Source organism: Enoplosus armatus, chromosome 17 (genome assembly GCF_043641665.1).
Source record: "Enoplosus armatus isolate fEnoArm2 chromosome 17, fEnoArm2.hap1, whole genome shotgun sequence".
Classification (NCBI taxonomy): Eukaryota; Metazoa; Chordata; class Actinopteri; order Centrarchiformes; family Enoplosidae; genus Enoplosus; species Enoplosus armatus.
This window is the reverse complement of record NC_092196.1, coordinates 1861104-1886652: the sequence shown is the minus strand read 5'-3', so window position 1 is coordinate 1886652 and position 25549 is coordinate 1861104. Positions and strand designations below refer to the sequence as shown.

Here is a 25549-nt window from a genome sequence, read left to right as displayed (position 1 = left end):
ACCTCGACTTGCTTTATAATCAAACAAGACATGGACATCTCACTTTCTACAATATGGGACCTTTAATTTTTTTTTTATATTCTGTTGCCTGTGTAAATGTTTTATGTCTCTCATGTAGTGTCAGTACATTCCGAAATATTATAAAAAGTGTATATATGTAACGAATGATTTCCTTACGGTTTGAGAACTTTGAATTTTCAACAATAAAAAAAAAAAAAAAAAAATACACACTTCCACGCTGGAGCGTCGGTGACGTCGGCGCTGCCAGCGTGGAACGCACGTCGCGCGCCAGTTCAGGAAGTAAACTGTCCGGTTGAGCCTGCGGGAAACGGAAAGAAGTCAGAGCTGCGAAATACGTGTCAAATTGAACACTTCGGTACGCTTTCCCCGAGGACTTCTGAAGGGACGCCGCGACGTTTCCTTCCCCCCACGTCCCCCCCCCCTCCTTCCTCCTCAGCGGACCCGCTCAGGCTATCGGCGGTGCGCGGCGACGGTCAAGCAGAGCCCGGTCAGCGGAGTCCGGTAAGCAGAGCCCGGTCAGCGGTGTTGGAGCTGTGTGCCTTTTTGCTAGCTAGCCCTCCGTGTCGCTGCGTGTCAGCTCCGTGACAGGCAGCGTTTTACTCTATTTCCAGGGTAACATTGCTTTGCTGTCGCTATACTGTGTCCGCTGAGAGACAGCTCCTGACACGGCGGGGGGTGGGGGCGTGTTAGTGTGTGTGTGTGTGGGGGGCTGCCAGGCGATGCAGAGGATCCTCCTCCATTAACATGACAGCGGCAGTGCACCTGTCATAACCGCGCCACCTACGTGGCGACATGTAGCCTTTCGAAAGTGTAAAAGTAGGACATTCTCAATGTGAGACATTTCATAAAAGATACCTGATGGCTCATGTGTAACTGGTGTGACAGGATGACAGAGGCACTGTGATACCGGTGTAATACAACAACGACAATAATAATTCATCCTCCAAAACAGATTTACAAGTAACTCAACCATCAGACTAAAAGGGATGCTGATAGACACACAAGATAAAACATAAGAAAACTAATGAAACAGTGATGAAATAAATATATATACAGCCTACACACATTCATGTTCATAGTGTTTGTATTTTAATATTTTATTATATACATACAATACATGTGTGTTATCATTTGTTATTCATATTAAATATATTAATGTCTTCTATTTTAAATATGAATTTAGCTGTAATTAGTGGATATTGTAACAGGAATGACGATGAAACAGAAATTTGCTTCAAGTTCAGAAAATGAACATTTGAATTTTATGTTCACAGCTTATGATAACATACAGTATTTGTCTTTAAACTGTCATCACTTTAATCAGGACATTTTGCATCACAGAGATTCTCCAGCTAATGTTTTTTTTTTTTTTTTTTTTAACCCCACTGTGAATTATGTGGAGTTTTATATTTAACAGTGGGCTGGGAGGACGTTTGGGGATTTGGGGGCACCGTCATTACAATCTGGGGGTATATCTGTCATGCAAATTACAGCCAGCTAATTAGTGGGTACTTAAATGATGGCAGATAGATGGAGTTAAATTGTTTCATGCCTGAAGGAAGCGGCTCAACCGTCCATGTTTTAAATAGCGGGCAGTGCTTTTATATAAAGCTGTGTGTCGTTGGTCCCTGTGCAGCAGTCGTCCAAAGTAAACACTGAAGTGTCCACACCCAGTTGTGTGCTTGACTGCATTCTCTCCTGGAGGCCTGAAATTGCAGCCTATAAAGAGCTAGACATTTGTTCAGTTTTTATGAGATGCACTGAGCTAGTCACATTAGGTCGTTTTAAAACCGTGACTCAGGTGAGCTTGAGGGAAATAACTAGTGGCTCTGCTTTGAGCGAAACGCTAACGTGTTCACAATGCCAATGCTAGCATGCTGAAGTTGAGCGGGTATGCTGCCTTCTATATTAACCATCCTAGTTAGCGTGCTAGCATTTACTAAAGCAAAGTGCAGGCATTTGGTCACAAACCAAAGAACTGGACACATTAAAATGTTGACCTGAGGAGTCAGATGATCACCAAAGTTATTCCAATTCATCCCGAGGGGAACATGAATGTCATGAACCAAATTTCATGACAATCCATCCCGTGGTTGTCAAGGCATTTCACTCGAAAACATAAATGTCAATCTCATGGTGGCGCTGGAGGAAAAGTCAGGGGATCGCCAAAGTCAGTGGGAATCAGGCAGGGCAGCATCACTGGCAGGTGAAGCATGTCTCTGTCCTAACCCTCCCTAAGACAACACTGGGAGTCAACAGTCACAGAGACAGCGCTTGGAAGGAAATGTGAGTTGAGGTGTGGAGAGCAAGGACAACGTGAGAACTGGTTCACATTCAGCGCTGCTAATGCTGTAGTTTACAGACCCAGCTGCTCAGAACTACCACTCCCATCCAGTTCTGTTTCGTAAAGGCTTCGCCCTCTGGTGCCCTGTATACAGCTGACAACTGCATGTGTCTTTGGGGGTTGATCCAATCACAAAAGGACAGCTCCGAATACGTTGGTTCGCACCCGGCGTTAACATGCATGTCCAGTGACCACGCGTACATCATTTCCATTTGCAAAGACCAAATGCGTTGTGGTTTTTAAGCTGATGAATTTATCAGACAAACAAATGAGACAAGAATTATATTGGAAAAACAATAGGCGCCGCCGGGGCGGAGTGTTTCTGGGGGGGCCGGGCCTCACTGATTACTGTACAGAAACACAACTTTTTGGTGAAACTTAAAAGTACTTTTATGGAGAAAATGTTTCCTGGTTTTCCCTCTGATGTCCTCCGGCTGCTCTGCCTCAACTCTCTGTGTTTTACGGAGTTTCCTGATGGACAGAAAGCTTTAGAAAGTAACTGCTAACTGCTGCTAACTGTCGCTGCCGTTAGCTAATTGGCTCAGTTAGTGGTGCAGCTAGCGGTTTAAAAAAAAACCCATCGACTTCTAGATGAGGGAACCTGAAGTGTAAAAGTGCCAACTCATTTCTGGGTTTCAGTTTCGTTCCTGCAGCCCTTTATTATCCAGCCACTGGGAGTCCCTCTCCGCCTTCTCCCGTTGCCCATTCAAGGCTCCAGTTGTTCAATTGCATGGCGTCAACTATGAGGTGGCGCTTCCTTCACAAAAAACACATTCGCACATACGGTTGTGATGGCCCACAGTGAACTGCCCATCATGTGTCTTTGTTTAGGCCCTTTAGGTTTGCCAGACTTAAACCGGTTGCCGGAACTTTGATAATGTTTGCCGCCTGTCTGGTTGTCTATAGTTGTTATTCACATATTTTTAACGGCATAAACCCCTGATTTCACCCTCACATTTCACCTTAATAACTTATCTCCTGGGTTGGGCGCTCAACAGATAAGTACCGCTATACTTTGGTCTTTTTATGGCTTACTTGCTTGTCTCACTGCATGCAAACTTTAACATACATTTTACCATGATAGACACACATGTTGTATGTTTTTGTGACTGTATGCTGTGAATGCAACACGACTATAGTGTGTCAAAATGTGTGTATGCATGTACACATGTACAGCATTTGTAATGACTGATTTTAAAACGTTTTGTCCTAATATTCTCTTTTACACTCCCAGCACACACACATACATACATACACATACATACACACACACACACACACACACAGATGATGGTGGACTCCACGCTGGCTCAAGTGGGCAAGAATCTGAGTGAAGCCATGAGAATCCTGGGAGACAGACCGAGGTAAGATTATTGGACTGTTGTACTTATGCCTTTTTGAAAATGAGTCTTTAGTCTTCTTCCAAACACTTAACACTCTTTAAGATTATGGACATCTTCTCTTCAACTTTTTTCGCAAGGAGGTGCCACGGAGCAAACGAGCAAAACATGTAAATCATCCGTATGTCCCATTTGATGTTGAATTTCCAACCAAGGAGCATGTGAACGCAACATTTATATAATATGCCAAATTAGAGCATCTCGAGGTCTCTGTCTTTTTGTGCTGTGCGTCTGTTTAGAGAGCTGGAGGAAGGTACACAGAGGCTCTGCTTCAGCAGGACCAGCATCCCCGGACCCCTACAGGGAGAGTAAGTCACACGCACACACACACACACACACACACACACACGCTCATTTCAGCTCTATATTTCTATTCTGGGACTTTTATTCTTGTTTAAGTCATGGCCTCTTTATGGTGGAAATGGTGTACTGTTTAATTTCCCTGATAATCTTATGTTTTCAGTGTTACATTTGGTATCTTTGCATTTGATTTTTATGAGATTAAAGGGGCACTCCGGCAATTTAGTATTGTGCTTCCATGAATTTGAAGGACTTGTGAGAAACAAAATCAAAAACAGCAGCGCCAAAAACACTGCATCCCTCAAGTTCCATAATGTAACAAAAATAGCATATTTTATTAGACTCTTCCACTTTTGATCAGTGAGATAGCATGAAAGCTTTGGCAGGGAATGTGTGTTGAATCGCCCATGTGTGTGTACACACGTGCGTCCTACAGATACAAACCAAACAGAGAACCTGCTCACGAAAAAACATTGCTCCATAGCGCTGCAAGAGGTCAAAAAGAGTATCTTCAAAGTCCATTAGAGCGCTGCGTACAGACCACTGATACAGCTCTGAGCTGGACATTTTTAAGTAGGAATGAATTCAAAATGTATTGTCATTAATGAATTGTACTCTGAAGTAGTGCGTTTATTATTAATTATGAGGACACACATAGAAAACAATGAATTAGTATTTGACAAAACAGTATCAACTTAAAGTAATGTAAGGCCCCACTGACTAGCTTTTCCTAAACTTTCAACTTTATCTCCTTTTTCTTACCACAATTCCTCTGACGTCACGCTCAAATGCTGTTATCATGTCGTACTGCTGTGTTCCAGGTCGCAAGTCGTATAAACGAAAAGAAATCTGACCAATCATTATCATGTCACCGCTTCCCGATTGACCGGCGGCTGAAAAGACAATAGACGGTGAAAATCCGGAGGGACATCGGGCCATATTTCAAGGTCAAACAACATATCTGATAACGGCTAGCATTCAACCACTTCCTACCTAGTTACTGTTTGATTGTACGATACAGTAGGAAAAGGTGTAAATTGATTCTGAAATATCAACGCACATCTTGGACACATTTAAGCCTGGGAGTAAAACCGTTAGCGAGGAAGTGGTTGAATGCTAACGTTAGCTGTCGTCAAACGGTAGCTAATGGGGTTATCGAATATGTTGTTTTACCTTGAAATATGAGCTTCCCGCCCTGAGCGTGACGTCAGAGGAAAATGGTCGCCGTGTGAATATGGTCTATGATGCGTGTGTGTTCACAGAGATTAACATTAGACACAGCACTCGATCTCATTGAAATATTTGTTCAAAACTTTGTGCTCAGGCTGAAGCTCATCATTTGTTTCTTTGCGTCTCCTGTGCAGTGGTCAGGATGTCGCCACTATACTGCACCTGGTTCACGACCTCATACATGAAGAGGAGGAGGAAGAGGACACGCCCAGCCCACAGTAAGAAGAACTAGTCAAAAAAATGACATGAATCAGAATCAGAATCAGAAACTGTTTATTGCCAAGTAACATATATTACAAGGAATTTGCCGTGGTCTGATGGTGCTACATTTTGTTTCTTAACATATATATACATATAACATGAGCGTGGCACTGTCAGCGTTTTGTACTTTTTTGTACTGTAACAAGTGAACCATTTAGTCTTTGGACACTTTGAATTGTCTTCTCTAAATTATGTTGAACCCAAATCCCCCACATAAAAAGTAAATATTTATTTGTTTAACTGTGAGTAAGATGATGCAATTTCTAATGTTTGTGATTTTAGTATTTGAAAGGTGTAAAGTCATGACCGTGAAAAAGCTGAGTCGTGGCATACCCATAATTCCTGATTATAAGAACCTCCATTCTTTCACAGTACATGCACGGTGCGTGTCTGTCTTCTAGACCAGGGATACTCAACTTGCTTTGCCTGGGGGAGGGGGGCACTTTTGCAAGATGACACGATGCCAGGGGCCAGTTAATAAACAAACATCAATAGGCCTCAGGCCTCTCTGCCAGAAAGCCTTTCTAACATGTGGTTAACGTTGTAGGTTTAGGCACTAATACTACTTGGGTGAGGGTTAGGAAAGGATCATGGTTTGGGTTAAAATAATAAGTCAACGATGACTTTTGGTTTCACAAAGTCCTGTCTTTCTGTCAGAAAGGCTTTCTGTCAGAAAGGCCTTGAAGGCAAACCTCTCCCACCTGCTCCGAGCAGGTCAGGTGTCCATGAACTTTTTAGTGTGTCACCGCTTCTGCGCACTGCACAGATCGCTGATAGGCTGATACGCACCTTCCCAAGGAACAGCAAAGTGACATTACTGAACATTTACATATTGGTATAAACAGACAAAAAAAAAATCGGCGAAGGTCGGCAGGCCACCCAGCACCCTATCGCCAGATTTGGCCCACGGGCGGCAAGTTGAGTAGCACTGTTATAGACTGTTCTAAAGGAGCTGCTTATATGAATCAACGCCCAATATGGCCCGAGTGCTAGAAGGAAGGAAGTGGCAGACCTCAGTATAAAGCATATGACAAAGCTGTTGTTTGTGTCTCCAGTAGGATGCAGAATGTGGGTGAACAGGGTCACATTGCCTTGTTGGGTCACAGCCTGGCAGCCTACATCTCGGTGTTGGACAGAGAACGACTGCGGAAGCTGACCACTCGGATCCTATCCGACACCACGCTGTGGCTTTGCAGACTGTTCAGGTAGGCCCGTGGCTAACAGCCCCTGCAAGCAAACCAAACTCCATTCATTTTGTCACAAATTTTCACATCTTTACTGTAAAACCTCTTGAGTTCCTTTTTATGCCACTGCTGTTACAAAATATCACTCATAACATTCATAACATCTAGGTCTCATTATTATCACATTTTTGTTTTTGTAAATATTAAAATATGGGTGAAAAGTGGGTAAAAGTCATCAGTTTGATCAATAGATAGAGAGATAGATAGTTGACTTTATTAGTCCCTGAAGGGAAATGAAATCATAGCAGCCAGATACATTAAAATACAATGACATGTTGTCTTTCTGATAACTGACTCAACACACTGGTGGAGCTCGGTTAATGCTACTCTGTCTTTATACACCAATCCAATCAACGCCTCAGGTATGAGAGCGGCTCCGCCTACTTCCACGAGGACGATAGGGACGGCCTCGTCAAAGTGTGCCGGCTGGTCATTAACGCCCGCTATGAAGAATATGCCTCCGAGGGCTATGCGGTCCTCAGCTCCAGACAGCCGGTCATCTACCAGAGCGCCTCCTGCAGGCCTGGACTGGGACAGCATCTGTGCAGTCAGGTAGGAAAGTGTGGAGGCACGCAAACTCACCAAATAAATGATGGCGATTACAGCCCCAGCATGTGAATATTTCTCAAGTGAGTTCCTTTTGGTTGACCAAATTCATGACTGTATATATACACATGGCCACACAACTGCATACATAATAGAAAGGGATTTTAATGTCAGTCTCTGTGTCATTAGCTCGGCCTGCCTCTCTCTAGTCTGTGCACGGTGCCATGCAACACCATCTTTGGATCCCAACACCAAATGGTAGGTAGAATCCAAATGGAAAATAAAAAAACTCTTCTCAGAACACACTTTCAGATTGTGTGTAAGAATTCATCTCGACTCGCATCCTGTTATAGGACGTTGCGCTGTTGGACAAACTCATCAAAGAGGACATAGAGGCCAAGAAGCTTCCTTTGCTGTTGATCGCCAATGCAGGTGAAGGAAAGTCACAGTTCAAACACCGCGCTTTTTCACTGTCTGACACGTGTCCTGTATTAATAGTATTCATTCATTCAAAGTAAATCAGTCGCTTGTGCTCATTTCTGGCATTGAAATGTTGGTACTTAGTATGTGTTTTTTTGTGTTTTTTTTTGTTTTTCCCAGGGACCCCTGGGGCTGGACATACGGACAAGTTGGGTCGTCTAAAGGACCTGTGTGATCAGTACGGCATGTGGCTCCACGTGGAGGGGTGGGTTCATTCTATTACTCTTACGTCTTAATGTGCGCGCCTCATTATCGACGTTAATTCGTCACTAATTCATTAAAATGCTCTCATAATGTTCACGCAACTGTAAATAAAGACCACACCAGTGGTATTGTCGGTGCATCTTAAGCACATATCTCCTAAACGCGTTAGAACATTTAGTAGACCTGGAAGTTAGCGTCGCCCTGGTTCCCTCGACAAGAAGCCAATGGGATTGTTTCATGGGATTTTGGATTATTGCAGAAAATAAGCTCTGAAGCAAACAAAAGTTTATGACTTCAGCAAGATAATCTTCACTAATGAACACCACTTTTATGGTTTTTGAAGCTTAAATGGAATCGCCAGAAGAAAAAAGCTAACGTGAGGCTATAAAGGAACTACAGCACGGTCGCGTTACTTCAACGTCACCACCACTGAGCTTCACTTTTAAGAGAATATAGATAGATATAGATATATAGACAGATAGATATAGAGTATAAACACAACCAGGCTGTAAAGGCGGACTAGTGAGTAGATGACTTTCCGTGTTTGGCGTGAAGACATTTAACGTCCGCGACAACCTCTGTAGTCTCATTTAGCCGCTTGTTAGCAACCGCCTTTTTTTAAGACACGGAAAAGCTTCAAAATTCACAAGTGGGGGGTATCTACTGACGCATTTTATGTCGTAGAACAGAACGTGGAAATTAACCACAGGCCTTATTTCAGGCATCTAACCAAAAACCCATTGACTTCCAGAGGAGGGAACAGGAAGTGTAAAAATGCTGACTCATTTCCAGGTTTTAGGACTCAGGATTCCTAGGACTCTATTCATCACAGTGCACCATTGTCATGAAAAGAATATGGTACTTTCTCATTTTGTTTTTTATGAACGTGTATCATCAGCTTTAGAAATTAATTCTTTACAATAAATGGATTATGAACTTAATTTTTTTCTGGCATGACTCCAGTACAGTTATTGAAATCCCTCTTTTCACTGCTGTAATCTTGACATTTATTATGGCATTGTGTTTTCTTCATCAGGGTCAACCTGGCAACCCTGGCTCTGGGTCAGGCCACCTCTGCTGCTATGATGGTAATCTAATGTTAAGATGCTCTTATCCACTTACTTACTTACTTAGGCTACAACCTAAAGGCTGCTGCAGCGCAACGTTACATACACAGAGTGAGATTAAATGTACGTCATTTATTTAAGGATAGGGTTTTTTTTCACTCTATCTGACATGCCTGTGTGTACTTTGAGGTTATCGGTCAAATTCATTCCTCCCCGTCCATATTGGCCAGATTCTTAAAGCGGTTTCAGTGTAAGCGATGAGGGGACAAAATCCACGGTCCTCATTCTGTGTAAAGATGCATTCTAAAGTTCAGCTGAAGCTAACATGTTTCCTTGCTGAGCTGCGGCAAAGGGACAGTGACACAAAAGCCTCATATTGGCTTTGGTTGAACTCTGGGATGCATTTTTAACCAAAACCAGGACTGGATTTTGTCCTCCGTTACTTGCATTGAAATCGCTTCAGGAAGGGATCTCTTCACTGCCTGCGTGGACAGGAGGCACGATTACAGAGACCCAGAAACCTTTTCAGTGTGCATATTGGGCATGTGAGTGTTGTTTTGAGACAAACTATTATTATTATTAAAAATAATAATAAAAATGTGAACCTTACCTTTTAAGTCTTCAGCCGCTAAATACGTTTTAAAATCCACTGCTTATGCAAGCTATGACAGAGCAAAAACTCTTCTTCTTTCCCATAGACTGTATATAAAGATGGACGACGTGACAGCTCCCCAAAAGTGAAGCCAAAACATCTCGATCGCCCCCTGGTGGCTGCCTGCAGTATAGGTCATAAACCCCCCCATGTTAGCGGATGGGACATGAGCCAAACTAAACAAATCAAAGTACACAAAGATGGTGTCTGTCATTTCAGGTGGTTCTTATCACGCTGATGTTTGTTCAAGTGTTTGTTTTTTCTGGTCAGTTTGGTTTAAATTAGTTATTTGATGCTATAAAAACGGGGTGAAGACGTCATGATTGACAGCTGTGATTCAGAATCAGAATCAGAAATACTTTATTGATCCCCGGGGGGAAATTGTACAGTACCTGTAATTGACTGTGGTGACCTTGTACAGTACCTGTGATTGACTGTGGTGACCTTGATACTGACAGCCCCCCCCCGCCGATCACACTGGCCCTAAACGATGTCACCAGCGCAAGACAGGAGAGTTCAGCTTCATGTTTGTACAGTGGAGGAGGAAGTGGAGACGCGTCGGCCATCTTTATATACAGTCTATGTCCTTTCCTGTCATTATTTTCCAATCTCTGGTCTCCAGCAATGACAGCTGTCACTTCACTGGACCAGATGCCAAAAATCACACGAGCATTGTGGATCTTTCTGTTACAGCCCTGTCGTGTCTGAATAGAACTACAACACAACACGTTTATGTAGCGGAGAGCCTAAAAAGCCATCACTCTTATAGATAGATGAAGCCAGCAATATCTGAAAAGAGGTATAATTACATGTGCACAGTGTAAAACAACTGGAAGAGAGAGATGGAAGTGTTGGAAGGGAAGAACAGGCAAGCCTTTGAGTCTCCACTCTCCACACCTGCCAACTTCTGAGCCATCTTTCCCAGTGTTACCGTCTCACCTCACCAGGAAATGCCATCTTATGCTGGCTCTCTTGTGACTTGTGTGCATCTGTGTGCATTGTTCTGTCCCCTCCAGGCAGCCATCAGAAGTGACAGTATGACACTGACACCAGGCCAGTGGCTGGGACTTCCCGCTGTAACCGCAGTCACCCTCTACAGACATGAAGACCCAGCACTGGTAGGCTCATATCATTTCATACAAACTGATTCAACGCAGAGCAATGCATGTTTTTGGTCATTTTTTTTTTTTTTTTTTTTTCATGGCATTGTTTTGGTTGTCCTCTTGGTCACCTGATGCGAGCTGAGGGGATGTAATTTTCTACTGATGGAAACTTTCCTTCAATAACCATAGAGTGCTGCAGGAATGAATCCTGGAAATGAGTCAGCATTTTTACACTTCCGGGTTCCCTCGTCTGGAAGTTGATGGGTTTTTTTTGAATGGGTTTTTGGTTAGATGCCTGAAAGACGGTCTGTAGTTAACACAAGCTTAAGAGATATCCACGTTTTGTTCTACGACATAAAATAGGTCAGTAGATACCCCCACTGGTCAATTCTGAAGCTTTTGCATGTCTTAAAAACAAGCGGCTAAATGAGACCACAGAGGTTGTCGCGGACGTTAAACGTCTTCACGCCGAACACGGAAAGTCATCTACTCACTAGTCCGCCTTATACTATATATATATCTATTTCTATCTATATTCTCTTAAAAGTGAAGCTCAGTGGTGGTGACGTTGGAAGTCATGCGACCGTGGTGTAGTTCCTTTATAGCCTAACGTTAGCTTTTTACTTATGGCGATTCCATTTACGCTTCAAAAACCATAAAAGTGGTGTTCATTGGTGAAGATTATCTTGCTGAACAAAACATGTGAGTATCACAAACTGTTTGTTTTGCCACAGAGCTTATTTTCTGCAGTAATCCAAAATCCCGTGGAACAATCCCATTGGCTTTTAGTCAAGGGAACCAGGGCGATGCTAACTTCTGGGTTTACCTACAGAAATACATCATCCCTGCAACACAATTACTTAAGATTACTACCGGAGTTAAGACTTGTTGTATTCTGTTCAGCTCTCCGTGGCCAGTGTCTTTGTTTCTCTAAACGACTCACCGCTCTGTGTTGTGTGTCTCAGTCTCTGGCAGCAGGTTTGACCTCCAGCCAGCCGGTGGCGAAGCTGCGAGCGCTGCCCCTCTGGCTCTCCCTGCAGTACCTCGGCCACAACGGAATTGTCCAAAAGATCAGACACTCCACCGCTCTGGTGAGCATCACTTTTGTCCCCCTAAGCTACAAACTGTCATTTTTACATTTCTGTTTGGGCACAGATTAAACAAATGACATGCTGCGTTTTAATTAGTTTAGTTATTTGCGGGGACTATTTCTTGGTGAAAGACAGCTGGGTGCGGGGATTATTTCTTGGTGAAAGACAGCTGGGTGCGGGGACTGTGCTCATCTTCCTCAAGTGCTGTTGTCACAGTGACTCAGGTTGCTAGGTTTGGTACCATCAAACCTGCACAGAGTTTTAAAGACATGCGATACAAGGTGTTAATCAGTAAGCTTTATATGTGTTGGTAGGTTTGGACAGAGCAAGGCTAGCTGTTTTCCCCTGCTCCCAGTCTTTATGAAAGCTAGGCTAATCATATGCTGTCACCGATTTATATACACACAAGATTAGTAACAATCTTCCCAGAAAGAAATCAAATAAGCATATTTCCCAACAAATGGAACTATTCCTTTGATTTTATTGCACAAACAAATACTTTGATTGTTCTGAAATGTTCTTTGCTTTGTTAGATATGAATTCACCTTTTGTCTCTCTCCCCTCCAGAGCCAGCAACTCTTGCAGAAGCTAAAATCTCTGTCCTCCATCAAAACATTGGTAGGTCTTACTCTTAATAATGCTCTGCCATAAATGATGACATACTGTGTACCATAACGAACGGTTAGGTCTGGTCAGGCTTCAGATATTTTGTTGTGAGAACATGCACAAACAAGAAGCTGGAAGACGCTGGAAGACGGTGCCAAAGATACCCCAATGTGGAGTGGAGTTATTGGACAATCTGAGAATCTGTGCCTGTTTATTCCGTAGATCTCAGTGGCTAACTGAAATTGGACAAATGAACGTCTGTTTAAATGCGATGATGTTCATGATATAAGTAGCTGAGATAGCTGGTAGAGGGACAGTTAGCCCTACCTCTTCTGCCCCCACCACACCACCATGAAACTACTACCTGATAGTTGCTCTTCCTATATACTAGAACAGTGGTTCCCAATCTTTTTCTTAAGGGACCCCTATTTTACCATTGTATATACACTGATGCCCCCCCCCCCCCCCCCCCCACACCCACATACAGTTACAAAAAAGGGGGAAAAGCTTTTGGAATATAATGAATATTTCATTATATTCATTGCATAAATAACAATAACAGCACTGAACAATTAACTGTACAGTGAACTTAATACCTGCAGGAAGTGAGTATACATTTCTGAACAGACTATTTCCTGTGGATGTTGCAATGTATCAGATGATCAGATGATTATATTTTTAGGAGCACAATTCTGTGTGTACATTTTAATAGTCCAAGCAGCCTGGCTTTATAATACATTAAAAAAGATATAAACCAACTAACTAATTAATAACCCTTACATTTAGTTGTCTTCTTCACAGAAATTAATTGAATGCATGTATATTATATATTTTTTTATATATAAACCCTCAAAATCAAGAGGGCTTCACAAGCCCCCCGTGGAGCTTTGGCGACTCATGATGGGGGTCGGGACCCCCCAGGTTGGGAACCACTGTAATAGAGGACCTGATCAGATTTGGACACAACTTGGCCCATAGATCAGTATTATTATATGTTATAATTAATCTTTTTCACTCAATAGACAGCTCGGGCGCAGTTTGGTAAGAAAGTTTACATAGAGTACAAGGATCAGAGCCTCTCTCATGTATTCATAAATAACATGTAGAACTTGTAACACATGACAAAATGACCTCCCGCTGTTCAAAACAAACCCATTTGTGTTCATAGGGCGTGCTTGAGACAGAGATCTCTCTCGTCGAGGCTTTGACCATGGTAAAAAGCACCAGAGTTGTGTCTTAGGGGTACAGGCTTGGCTAAAAGGCTTGTTCACTGGCATCCATATAGCCATTGAGATGTAATGTGATGTGAATTTATTCAACCCAGCAGAGTGGCTGGAATTAGTAGCATTATACATTAACACTACTGTAATCAAGATGCAGTGAACAATCAAGAGTGTTGGGGATCAGAATCATCACACAGTGGTACTCAAACTCACAGTAGTTTTGGTAAAAGACGGAGGAATTCCAGTTGCTGCAGTTTGAGTTCAAAGTACCACTGTGTTGGTAAGATGTGAATGTGAATGTGTGAGTCTTGTCTGTGTAGCTGTAGTCACGGTCAGTGTGGGTTGCCTTGGTTCCAGGGTGTGGTGTCGCCGATCCCGCCCATCTCCGGGGCTTCACTGCGGGACGTTCTGGGCTCTCTCATGCTCTCTATTGTAGGTGGGACCAAGCCTCTCTGCCTGTCTCCCTCACTCCCCCCTTCCCCCACCCTGTCCTCCCTCCCTCTTTTCTTCCGTCCTGTCACTCGCTGGGATCTCATTTATATCCGCTGCGTACGCACAAAATGGGGCCTGAAAGATTTAAGGTTGAACGTGGGCGTGTAGAGGGCGGGACATGATAGCTTTTGTGCACACGTACACTTGCGGTGCTTTATAAATGAGACCCCAACTCCTGACCATTTTCCTTCACGCACATCAGCTCAGCAGTATGTGGGTCTTCATTGGCTGATGGACTGTTCACTTCTTCCTGATTGTTTAGGATGTGGACCACTTGGGCATGTCCTTTTGAGGAACGTCAGGGAATGCCTCTCCACACCCATTATGTTCTGTTGTCTTTGGAAGAAATGCAAGGGTCATGAATAATTAATGTGTGTCATGTGCTGTTGCAACTCATTACTTCCTTTTGTTTTGTTTTTTTAAATCCAAATACCAGTTGTTGATGCCCCCTGTTAGGATGCTTTCCACAGAAGCAGAATAGACAGTCTTTGGGAGTGAGGTGGTACTGAAAGCGACTTCCATAAAGACAACAAAGTGCGAACCTGTGATGCTGCTGTGACCTGCTGTGTGGGGGAAAAGCCGAAACGAAGCTAGATAGCTAGATAACCTTGTGGCGTTGTTGACTAACGTTAGCTTAAGCTAGATAATCGACCAAATACTCACCCAGAGTGACAGACGGCTAAGGTAGCGCTAGCTAGCTAGCTAATTTTACAATACTGTTACATGCGTTTTCCATCTTAGTCCATGGGCCTGGAAATTTTGGTGGAAAAATCCGTACCACCTGAGGTTCAGTGGTCCTACTTTGTTATTCACCTTTCAGTGAACAAATGGATATATCATAGACCTGTCAAAAGAGTAGCTACATGTATTTTATATTTTTGTGTTTACATGAACTAGCCTATCCTCCATTCAACATGTTGGATACAATAACAATAGACCACATAAATGAACAAGGCAGCTGCCTATTTTGCTAGCTTGCGATCACTAACTAATGTCAGTTATTATTTGAGTGCTCTCATATATTGGTCAATGTCACATTTGGGGTAATGACACTGAGTGCAACATTTGTACAGTAATAATTGTAGCGGTGAGAGTCAAGCGGGCCCATGGTGGCAGCAGCCAGGTGTACCAGGACCTCAATCCCCAGGAACCTGCGAGACAAGAAAGCACAAAGAAACTCTGGGGAAGATACAAAGTTAGTAACGTGCATTGGTGGGACATGAATGTATAAAGATGGAGAGGGAGAGGAGGAAAGCTCAATGCATCATGGGAAGTCCCCCAGCAGTCTAGGCCAATAGTAGCCTAACTAGGGGTCCAGACAGGCCTGAGCCAGCCCTAACTATAAGCGTTATCAAAAAGCGAAGTTTTAAGCCGATCTTAAAAGTAGAGAGTGTGTCTGCCTCCCGGACCCAAACTGGGAGCCGATTCCACAGGAGAGGAGCTTGATAGCTGAAGGCTCTGGCTCCCGTTCTGCTTTTGGAGAGTCTTAAGGGACTTATTGGGACGGCCTGATAATAAGGAATTGTCCAGCCTAGACGTAACAAATGCATTTGTTCCTGATGTTATGTAGTTGTTTTGGAGGTGTTCAGGGCTAAGAACAATAACTTCTGTCTTGTTTGAGTTTAACATCAGATAATTGCAGGTCATCCAGGTCTTTATGTCCTTAAAGCATGCTTGACATTTACTGATTAGTTTCATCTGGCTTGATTGATACAACTGGGTATCATCTGCATGGCAATGAAAATGTATGTGTTTAGTGTTTTCTAATAATATCACCTAAAGGAAGCATATAGAAGGTGAATAATATTGGTCCAAGCACAGAACCTTATGGAACTCCATGACTAACCTTGGCTTGCATGGAGGATTCATCGTTAACGTGTACCAACTGAGGTCGATCTGATAAATACGACTTAAACCAGCTTAGTGCGGTTCCTTTAATGCCAATTAGCAAGCCTGACTTTTCCTCTGTTTGTGTGTGACTCTCATAGCACAAGCCGAGGCATCTCATCTTTTGTTTGCTCTTTTCTTGCTTAACACGTCTTTGTCTGACTTGCTGTCTCTTCTTCCTACTTGGTTGAAAACATCTTACTAGTTGTATGTTTTAGCTGTGCCTGTAATTAAATCCTGGGTCCTGTCTGAGTCTGTTGCTTCATCTAATGCAGGGTTCCTGCTGTGGGTGTATACTTTTGATTCTACCAGTTTCAATTTTGTCTGAGGCAGACACTTTGCAGGGTCCTATAGTGCTTTGTGATTTTTGTCACGCGTACTGTTGTATAGATATGGCAGGGCAACTTCAGCAAAATACTTTCTTACTTCTGCCCTCTGTTCTGTGGGGTTCACTGAGAGGAGAAAATCCTGGACCTGGTGCATGTGCCTCAGCCCACCAACAGTCTGCATACAGTATATACATTGAAACCCACAAGGTCTCAGTATGCTTCAAACGTGTGAAAAGGTCGCACAATGTTTCGTCCGTCCAGTGTTTAAACCTGTTCCGAACGGCCACATCAAAGGCGGGGGAAAAAGCACACATCGTAGAGAGGGCGTGACAAATTAACTGGGATAATTGCACACATTTTCGGACAGTCTCTCCTCAAAGGCATTTGAGCAGTGTTGACCTTGAGGCTTGAGAAGTTCCAATCCTCCGTGATTACGCCATCGGAAAGGGGGTTTCAGAGAGCGATAAGAACTTAAAGTGAAGCATATTGAGGCCTTGAGACCTGTCCTGAGAGCAGTTACCATTTGTCTTCTATTATGGGTAAAACATATTACAGTTTTCAGGTTCTCTAACTTGACAACACCACACATACTTGTGAATTATTCATGACCTTCACACCAACACCCTTGAAACACTAACCTTCATCTCAGCCCCACCCAGGTATGATGCTTGCCTTAACCTCTCACCTGGATGTCACCAGTGATGGCCTTCACTGTCGGTTTTTATTTCCTGACTTAGTGGTTCCGAAAATGAAGATGTAACTTCACTGAGATCAGTTGTTGGCTGAATTTGATTCTGGTTAAATGACAGTAGAAATCGACACAAATAATAAGGAAACAGGGGTATACGGGAAGGTACTGCCTGCATCAGTAACCCGGTTGCATGGTTCATGTACTTGCTTTTGAAATATTTTAGTTGAGTAGTAGTTCAAATGCCCAATTGGATCGGATTGCACTAAAAAGCATGTAAAAATTATGTTTTTATTCTAATTAAATGTCATCTTGGGCAGCCAATTCCTCTATCTTACCAATTCTTCTAAACTGGAGCTGTAGCTTTGGTTTGGGCTGCTCCATACCTCTGAGAGGCAAGGACCCGGTGCACCACTTCCACACTGACCAGTTTGACAAATCAAACAAGAACTGTATGTGACATACAGTTACAATTGCCACAGGCATAACATATAGTAGCTTCAGTAGGCATGGACAAAATGTAAAAATCTTACCTCCATGTTAACATCGCACCCTTTCAACTGATGACAGTTGTTTTGCATGCCATACAGCACATCGCTTGTTGAGTATGATCATAATGATCTCTGAGTCTCAGATGGCTGATCTGTGTCTCTGTGTGTCCAACAGGTGGAGGATGAACTCAGCTCTCCAGTGGTGCTCTTCAAGTTTTCCATGGAAGTTAGTGCTGGTAAGGATTGCACTCCCTGGACCCTACGAACATGACAGAGCCAATATTAATAAAGAGTGTTTGTCAATCAGAAACAGTAATGTAGCAGTAACGTGTTACAGGAAAGAAACTCTGGGGTGAATCCATTTATTTTCGTGTTTGCCGTGTTTTGTTAACTAGGGACTTCTGGTTATGGCGTTCGACGTCATGTAGGCCATAAACTCCAATGCATTTTGCATAATTTGTCTATCTCTGACATATAGGCCACGATATTTAAGTCAAATCACATTAGTTAAGTTACTCATATTCCCTATGATGTCAAAACATTGAAGGAAAAAAAAAACGTTACAAGAGGAACCTGAAGCTAGCATGGATGAGCCACCGGTAACTAAAAATATGCTAACCTAAGAAGAGACTATTCGTGACGAGGGTCTGATTCCCAGCCATTCAAGCGCTGAAAATATACTTTTCCACACAGTTACACAAAGTGGTTTCCTAGATAGACAGATTAAAGAAGCTGTTAGGGCTTTCTCCGAAAGAATCACATAGGCGGAGGACCAGATAACATCCCTATCAACGGATGCATTTGCCACACAGAGCAAAGTCCAAACACTTACCTCGAAGATGGAGATGGAGAACCGTCAACGCCGTTCAAACCTGAGACTGGTTGGATTGCCTGAGGGTGGTCAAGGAACGGAGACACACTAACATTTTTAATCGAGTGGCTGGCTACCCAAGGCTCTTAATATGAATGCAGAACCACCAGTCCTAACCCTAGGACACTGCGGTGGATTCTCCTTGTGAAATTTGTGATGTACTGAGACAGGGACCGAGTGAAAGATAGTCATCTTCAAGGGCAGCTCTGCTATGTCCTTTCTGGACCTGTTGTCCTGCTGTATCAAGTCATTGCAAAATAAAAGATCAATCTTGACAGAGGCCATTGTCAGTATGAAGGGAGCAAAACAACAACAAAAAACGACATTTTGTCCATCAACTTTGACCACGTTTGAGCACCAAGCGTCATTTACGTAAACACAGAGTCTGCCTCCCCTTGTCTTGCCGGAGTCTTGCATTCTTTTGGCGTGGACATCCGCCCGAATGCTGCATTTGCTTGATCCAGAATGTTGTGATAGAGCCCGGTCTCTGTAAGATGTGGGCACAACAGTCTCTCATTTCACGTTGCTAGGTTAGCCTGAGTCCCTTTTCGTCCATTCCATTTCCCTGCGACCGGACATTAGCCAGGAGTAGGCTGGGTAGTGGATCAGCCTTAGGTCCAAGCTACATTAGCTTAGCTTTTATCCCAGCGCTCTTTCCTCACCGCCCATGGTGGTGCTTGGTCCAGCTGGTGTAGTGCAATAGCTTGATCCGGATTGTTGTGATGGAGCCAGGTCTCAGTAAGATGTGGGCACAACAGTCTGATTTCCTGTTGCTGGGTTAGCCTGAGTCCCTTTTCGTCCATTCCATCCCCCTGTGACCGGACATTAGCCAGGAGCAGGCTGGGTAGTGGATCAGCCTTAGGTCCAAGCTAGCTAGTCCAAGCTTGTCCCAGGGTCCGCTGCACTGAATCCATTCCCCGCACTTCCTTTTCCAACACAGATGAGTGTTTCTATCAGAGGTAATACGTACTTCAGCACAAAAACTAACATGTAGTGAAGTTTTAAAGAGCTAGTTGATGCCGCCATCACCATGGTAATGTCACTATACACAAAAATGACCATAGTATGTTGTTGTCTTCACTTTTTCCTGTTGTTAGCATCCAGTCGGGGTTCAGTGGAAGGTTACTGCGGTGGGGAGAAAGAGGTGCTTGATGCCTTCAACAGATGGGTGAGTGATTTCCCTCCTTTAACATGTACTGTACCTTGGATTTATGTGCCTATGCATGTGCTCACTCGATGTGACGGAACCACAGAGAATTATCACCCAACTCTGCAGTTTCTCTCTCATCTCTATCGAGCTTTTTAGCCTCTTGTAGGTCATTCTTTTGGTTTCACAGCCTGTAAATCTCATCAACCTCCTTTCCAACGTGTGATAAAGCCACTGTACACAACCTGCTCGGCAGTACACAGCAGACAGACACAGCCAGAGGCTAGCTGGTGAACTTACTGGAGCATTTAGCAGCTAAATAGGCAGGAGTCAGGAGTTGGTGGAGATCAAAAACTGAGCATTGTGTACAATGTGTAAATACGCAGCTGTGGTGTTTACAGATTCTCCTCTTGTCCCAATTGCCAAAAGGTTAACAAATGAATTGATTCAGCTTTAAATAAATAACAAACTGAGTTATAACACCCGTATTCAAACTCTGTGGGTCCAGTACACTGATTTAAAGCTATTTATACAGTTATATTTATAACTGTGGTCATACTATTTACTCAGATGATATATGTAATGTTATTTCTCTCTGTGTTTACATCAAAATGATTTGTGGTTGGTTGTTTGAATCAAACATCAGTAGGGCTGACTGGCTTGAAAAATCCGTTAAATCTTTCCATGTTGCCAGATGACAAAAACGGATGCACATGGGGTGTTCCAGTCAGAAATATCATGCATGCTGTACATGAGCTGATGCTATTTAGAATATCACCATGGATTTGCGGATGTTTGGTTCACATTCTATCTAAATACACCTTTTAAGCTCTCACTCTTCTCAACACTTCACTCTTAACTTGTCCGACCACATGGTTGATGTACTCCTTTAAAATGCTTCTTGTTTGTAGCTGGGTGAACAACTGGTCCAGCTGGTTCCCACCAGTGGGGTCGATGTGGTGGAGCTTGAAGACGAGGGTACATGCGTTCGCTTCAGTCCCCTCCTGACTGCTGCAGGTAACATGAACACACACACACACACCTGACATTGTGCTTGATACACATTTTCTTTCCTACATGTTAAATACTGCCAGCAAGGGTTAAAACATCACCGGGAAACAGTCATGACCAGGACTTTCTCCCCATTCCCGTCCAGTTCTAGGGACCCAGCAGGAGGACGTTGAGGACCTGGCGGAGAAGCTGTCAGAGCTGGTGCCTGTGATGAGCTCCACAATGTGCCTCAGGCAGAGCTTCAGAGAGGAAATCCACCGACACTCACCCTCACTCACGTACATAGAGGAGCTCAGCTGGCCTGGCCTTGGTGCTGTCCGGTAAGAATGGATAGGCTTTGAAGGAACTGCTATTGTATAGAGGGGCTGGACTGGACCGGACTGCTTTTGACTCCATGTTTGCCTTGTATTTGGTTACATGTTCTTTAATATCCATAATAATTGTGGATGAGATTATTGTTAATGTCACCTGGGATTTGTTCATTGTGAAGTGAAGTTGACTGGTGGAGGTGGATAGAGAAGGGGTGTGGTAGAGAAATGTCGCTCGTCAACTTGGTGATAAGTCGGACCACCTGCTCAGATAAGTGATGTGGCAAATAAGGTCAGCACGGTGATGGAATTAAGTGGAAATGAAGCTGGGCCAGATGGATGATCAGAGCCAATAAATCGCTTTACCTCAGGTAATTAGCGCCCCAATTAAACCTTTTGTCATTCCATACGTTTGGCATTTTCTCGTTGATGTTCAGGTACGAGCCTCAGGCTGAAGGAGTGGACGAGTGCAGGAGGAAGCAGGAGCTGGAGAAGATCAACGATGAGCTGCTGAAGAAGCTACAAGACCTTGACACTGACATCGTCTTCTTCACTGGTTAGTACCTCCCCGCATCTGAGAGGCCTGTGACGAAATGGAACTCACAGCGTTTATCTCACCAGACTTTTCATCTCCTCCTCTCCCCAGGCCCTGAGTTCGGGGAGGACTGCATCTTTGTTGGCATGGTCACTGAGGACGTGGACGTTTCAGAGCTGGTGGATACAATAGCTGCCCTCGGGAGGGACATAGAGGAGAGCGGCCGGGTAACAGCTATATACATTTTATACAATAGGCCGTTGAACAGTCACAGAAAGTGTTATCAGAGATTCAATGAATAGTTTCACCTTCTCACCCAGTTCTGACATACGCGTTTGCTGTGTTGTAATAAGTTATAATTGAAATGATCAGGATCAACGTGGGGTCATTGTGTAATTAAACCCCATCTTTAAGTAATGAAGAACCTTGATGATATCGCTGTGGCTGCTTCTGGTTGTATTATCCCTAATTGGAATATTTAAATCTGATCCACTGACCAAATAGCGCAGACTATGCCCATATCTTGTTGACTAGACCTAGTTTTTATTGAAGCAACGCTAATGAAGGCCCATTAACAGTAACAAGCACATTGCACCTCCTGTAACTATAACCTCTGCACAATAAACGCAATCCCGCCGGTGGGCGCTGGCCCGCACGCCGTGGCTAAAGTGGACCGACACAGCGGCCCATGGGCATCTCTGAACGCCAACTCCTGCCGTGTTAGGACTCTGGAGCTCTCCTAAATGTTGGCAGATATAGATGCGAGTAGTTTCCTAAGTTAAGGAAGTTGGTGAAATGCTATAGTCCTACAAGTAGGACCAAATATGTGTCATTTTGCCAGTTAGGTACCCATTTCCTGTCCTGAGACTCCCACCAATCTCTTCACGCACACGCCCTGATCCATCAAACTTAAAGACTTATCATCAAAAGGAGTTTGGCAGGAAGACCATCCATCACAATGACCTAGAATGTATGAGTGATGATAGATCAATAATAAATCACTGTATCTCCTTTTTAATTTGTGTCACAGGTTGTTTGAAGTGGAACGAACCACTCGGCTTTGGTCGTCATACCATTCTTTTTTTCTGTTATGCGTGTTTACTGCGTTGTTGAAACCGTAGTGATTCTTTCCTGTGTAGCTGTTGGAGAACATGACGGAGGTGGTGAGGAAAGGCATCCTGGAGGCGGAGCTGCAGCTGCAAAAGGCAAATGAGGAGAAACTCATGGAAGAGGTGTGTGTGTGTGTGTGGATTTGTTATATACGATGTACACTTTTTAAATGACGAAAGTGATCTTCAGTCAGAGTTTGGGGGTTTTAAGGTTTAGAATTAGATGATGGATAGTTTTGAGTGTGGTTTTGGGCGTATGTGAGGCTGACTTCCTTTCTCTCGTGCGTGTTATAGGGCATGATGAGACAGCTTCCTCTGGTCGGCTCCGTGTTAAACTGGTTCTCTCCAGTTCAAAGCTCCATCAAGGGCAGGACCTTCAACCTGGCTGCAGGTACTGTGCGTCAGAGTACAGCCAGACAGCAGTCTACTGGGACAATTCTAGATAACACTCCGAAGTCACTTTAATGTCACATCAGGTGTAACATTTTAACCCAGTGATGAAGTGCAACAGAAGCAAAAAGAGAGCTTTGTGGCCCAACGTCACGTGAATATCGCTGCGGTTTTTCAAACTTCATCCAGCATGGCGGCTTTGTCATTGTCCCAGGTGTTCCAAGATTATGAGTGGACAGTCGCAAAGATGTTCAAAAACATCTGATGTAAAAGATAGCCACGTTTTTAAAAAAAATCAATGTTAATTGTCATTTTGTTTGATATATGTTCCTATGGTTCCAGCCCTGTCTGTAGTTTAGCTCTTATAAAAAAAAGTATATTCCAAAGTATGTAAGTGTGTCAGTATTTGTGTGTAACATACATGTTAATGTTAATGGTGGGTATCCATAGGTTCCCTGGACTCCACAGATGTGACATACTCAACCAAGGCCCAGGCAGGCAGGCCGTCCGTGCAAGACACCCCCACCTCCTCATCAAAGAGACTGCCAGGTAGGATCGTCCATGGTTGGCATTGGTGCCGTTGTGACTACTTGCAGGGCTGTAGCTGGCGAGCTAATGGCTAACATTTTCTTTTTTCTTTTATACACATATATATATATATATATATATATATATATATATATATATATATATACACAAAGGCAACAGATGATGTTGATGTACAAAACATAAAAGGACACATGAGAGAAGAAAAAACAAACAAAACCCCCAAAACACAACAACAAATCAATAATAACAACAAACAAATAAATAAGCGAGAGGGAGGGAAGAAGAAAAACAAAATGCTAATGGCTAACATGCTTCCCTGCCAGGAACATGCCAGGAATCCGCTTCTGTTTTCTCTCCACCGGCCCGGCGTACTCATTTCTGACATTTACCACACATCAGTTCATTCAATAGAGAGTCACTGAAGTGGTGATGAGTTTGTAAGCTCATTAGCGCAGTCACTAACGGGACAATAACTTCACGCAGTTTATCCAAAAGACACATTTGTACAATGGAGTCCTGTCTCAGAGCTGTCTGAACCGTTCCTCCTCCTCTGTCGAGCAGTTTATTCTCAGGATGGTTATACAAAAGTGAATGGTCCACCAAAGCTAATGAGCTATTTCGATTCTCCAGCTCTCCATTTTTCTCCTCATTCCCTCAAGTCAGTACTGTCAAGGCAGTTCACCAAAGTTGAACTCAATGTGGAAAAAGTGAGATTTACTGCAACCCTGTGAATGAATGCACTAATTCTATTGGAATTTGTTGATTTTTGGTTCAATGCTGGTGCGACCAGGCTTTTTCGTGTCAAAGTCTGATTTTCAGCTGTTGTGTGTTCAGTGGTGTGTGTGTGGCCTCCAACCTTGAGACAGGTGTTTTGGACAGAGCAGGTTTTAAAGGTCCCATATTCTGCTCATTTCAGCTCTATGTTTTTATTCTGGGACTCCACTATAGTAGCTCTTCTCCTGGCCCTTTCTGCAGCCCCCCCCCCCAGTTCCCCCCTCTGTCTGAAACAAGCCGTTTTAGACTGAAACTGAACAACCTCCAAAAACCTGAAGAGTAGTTCCTGAGCAGAGCGCTCCGATAACTGAGACAGACTGAGGGTGGGTGGATGAGCGTCCCTGTACTTGGGGAACGTGCTGTGATTGGAGCAGATGACCTGCTGGGGGGCGTGGCTGAGTGCGGTGACTGTGTAGTTGTGACATCACAACCTGCAAATTTCCCCGCTGAGGGATTACTAAAGGATTATCTTATCTTACAGAAGTCCTGACGGCTCATTTAAAGGCACAGTGTCTGAATACGGGCTGTGTTTCATTTCTCCGTGGACTGAGCGTTTTGATACTTCCACAGTATTTATACAGCACCCAGACCTGCTTTATAATCAGACAAGACACGGACATCTCACTTTCTACAATATGGGACCTTTAAATGTAGATTCTCAAAATGTAGAAACAAGGGCAGAGCATTGTCCATCTCTGTCTTCAAGAATGTTTTCCCCTCAGTTAAAGTTAGCTAGCTTGTAACTTGATGAAAAACAGTGGATAGTAAATTCTCTCTGAGCTCTTTCTCTCTTTGTTACCAGTGACACTCAAAGGATTCTAGGTATCTGTTTGAAATATGACATCACACTCACCTTGTGCACTTCCCTGCCTTTACCCGTTTCCCTCACAGGTCAGAGGTTATTCCGGCGCCCAGGGGTAGGCTCCGACTCCTTCAGCGAATCCAGCTCCGTCGGACAAGCTGAGGAGACGACCAGGGAAGAGAACGCCAGCATCCACCCGCCCACCTCTCCTCCTGCGCCCGAGGAGGACCCGCGCGCCGCAAGTGACGCCGTACCGGAGAAAACCCAGGAACCCTCTGCGCAGGCACGCCCGCAGGCAGAGGCTGAAGCGGCCTCAGAGGAGAGGCAGCCTGAGGGCCAAGAGGTGGAGCAGAGCGGAAGATAGGGCGACTCTTTCTGCAGGCGCCCCCCAGCC

General features: G+C 43.8%; 1 protein-coding gene across 1 annotated transcript; it reads left to right on the top strand.

The window, feature by feature from the left end:
- The first annotated feature begins 406 nt into the window (after window positions 1–406).
- pdxdc1 (pyridoxal-dependent decarboxylase domain containing 1) lies at window positions 407–25549 on the top strand. The gene is made up of 23 exons (XM_070923110.1): window positions 407–522; window positions 3600–3729; window positions 4005–4073; window positions 5430–5513; window positions 6612–6761; window positions 7163–7352; window positions 7536–7604; window positions 7700–7778; window positions 7947–8031; window positions 9067–9118; window positions 10766–10867; window positions 11818–11943; window positions 12511–12561; window positions 17835–17895; window positions 19628–19698; window positions 20589–20694; window positions 20834–21008; window positions 21434–21552; window positions 21643–21758; window positions 22671–22763; window positions 22935–23031; window positions 23481–23579; window positions 25245–25549. The coding sequence occupies exons 2-23, from the start codon at window positions 3653–3655 to the stop codon at window positions 25517–25519; spliced, it is 2346 nt and encodes a 781-aa protein (XP_070779211.1). The 5' UTR covers window positions 407–522; window positions 3600–3652; the 3' UTR covers window positions 25520–25549.

Coding starts and splice junctions, on each gene's coding strand:
- pdxdc1 (XM_070923110.1), top strand. CDS start 3,653: ATGATGGTGGACTCCACGCTGGCTCAAGTGGGCAAGAATCTGAGTGAA. Junction 4,074..5,429: donor CCCGGACCCCTACAGGGAGA/GTAAGTCACACG, acceptor TCTCCTGTGCAG/TGGTCAGGATGTCGCCACTA. Junction 10,868..11,817: donor GACATGAAGACCCAGCACTG/GTAGGCTCATAT, acceptor TGTGTGTCTCAG/TCTCTGGCAGCAGGTTTGAC.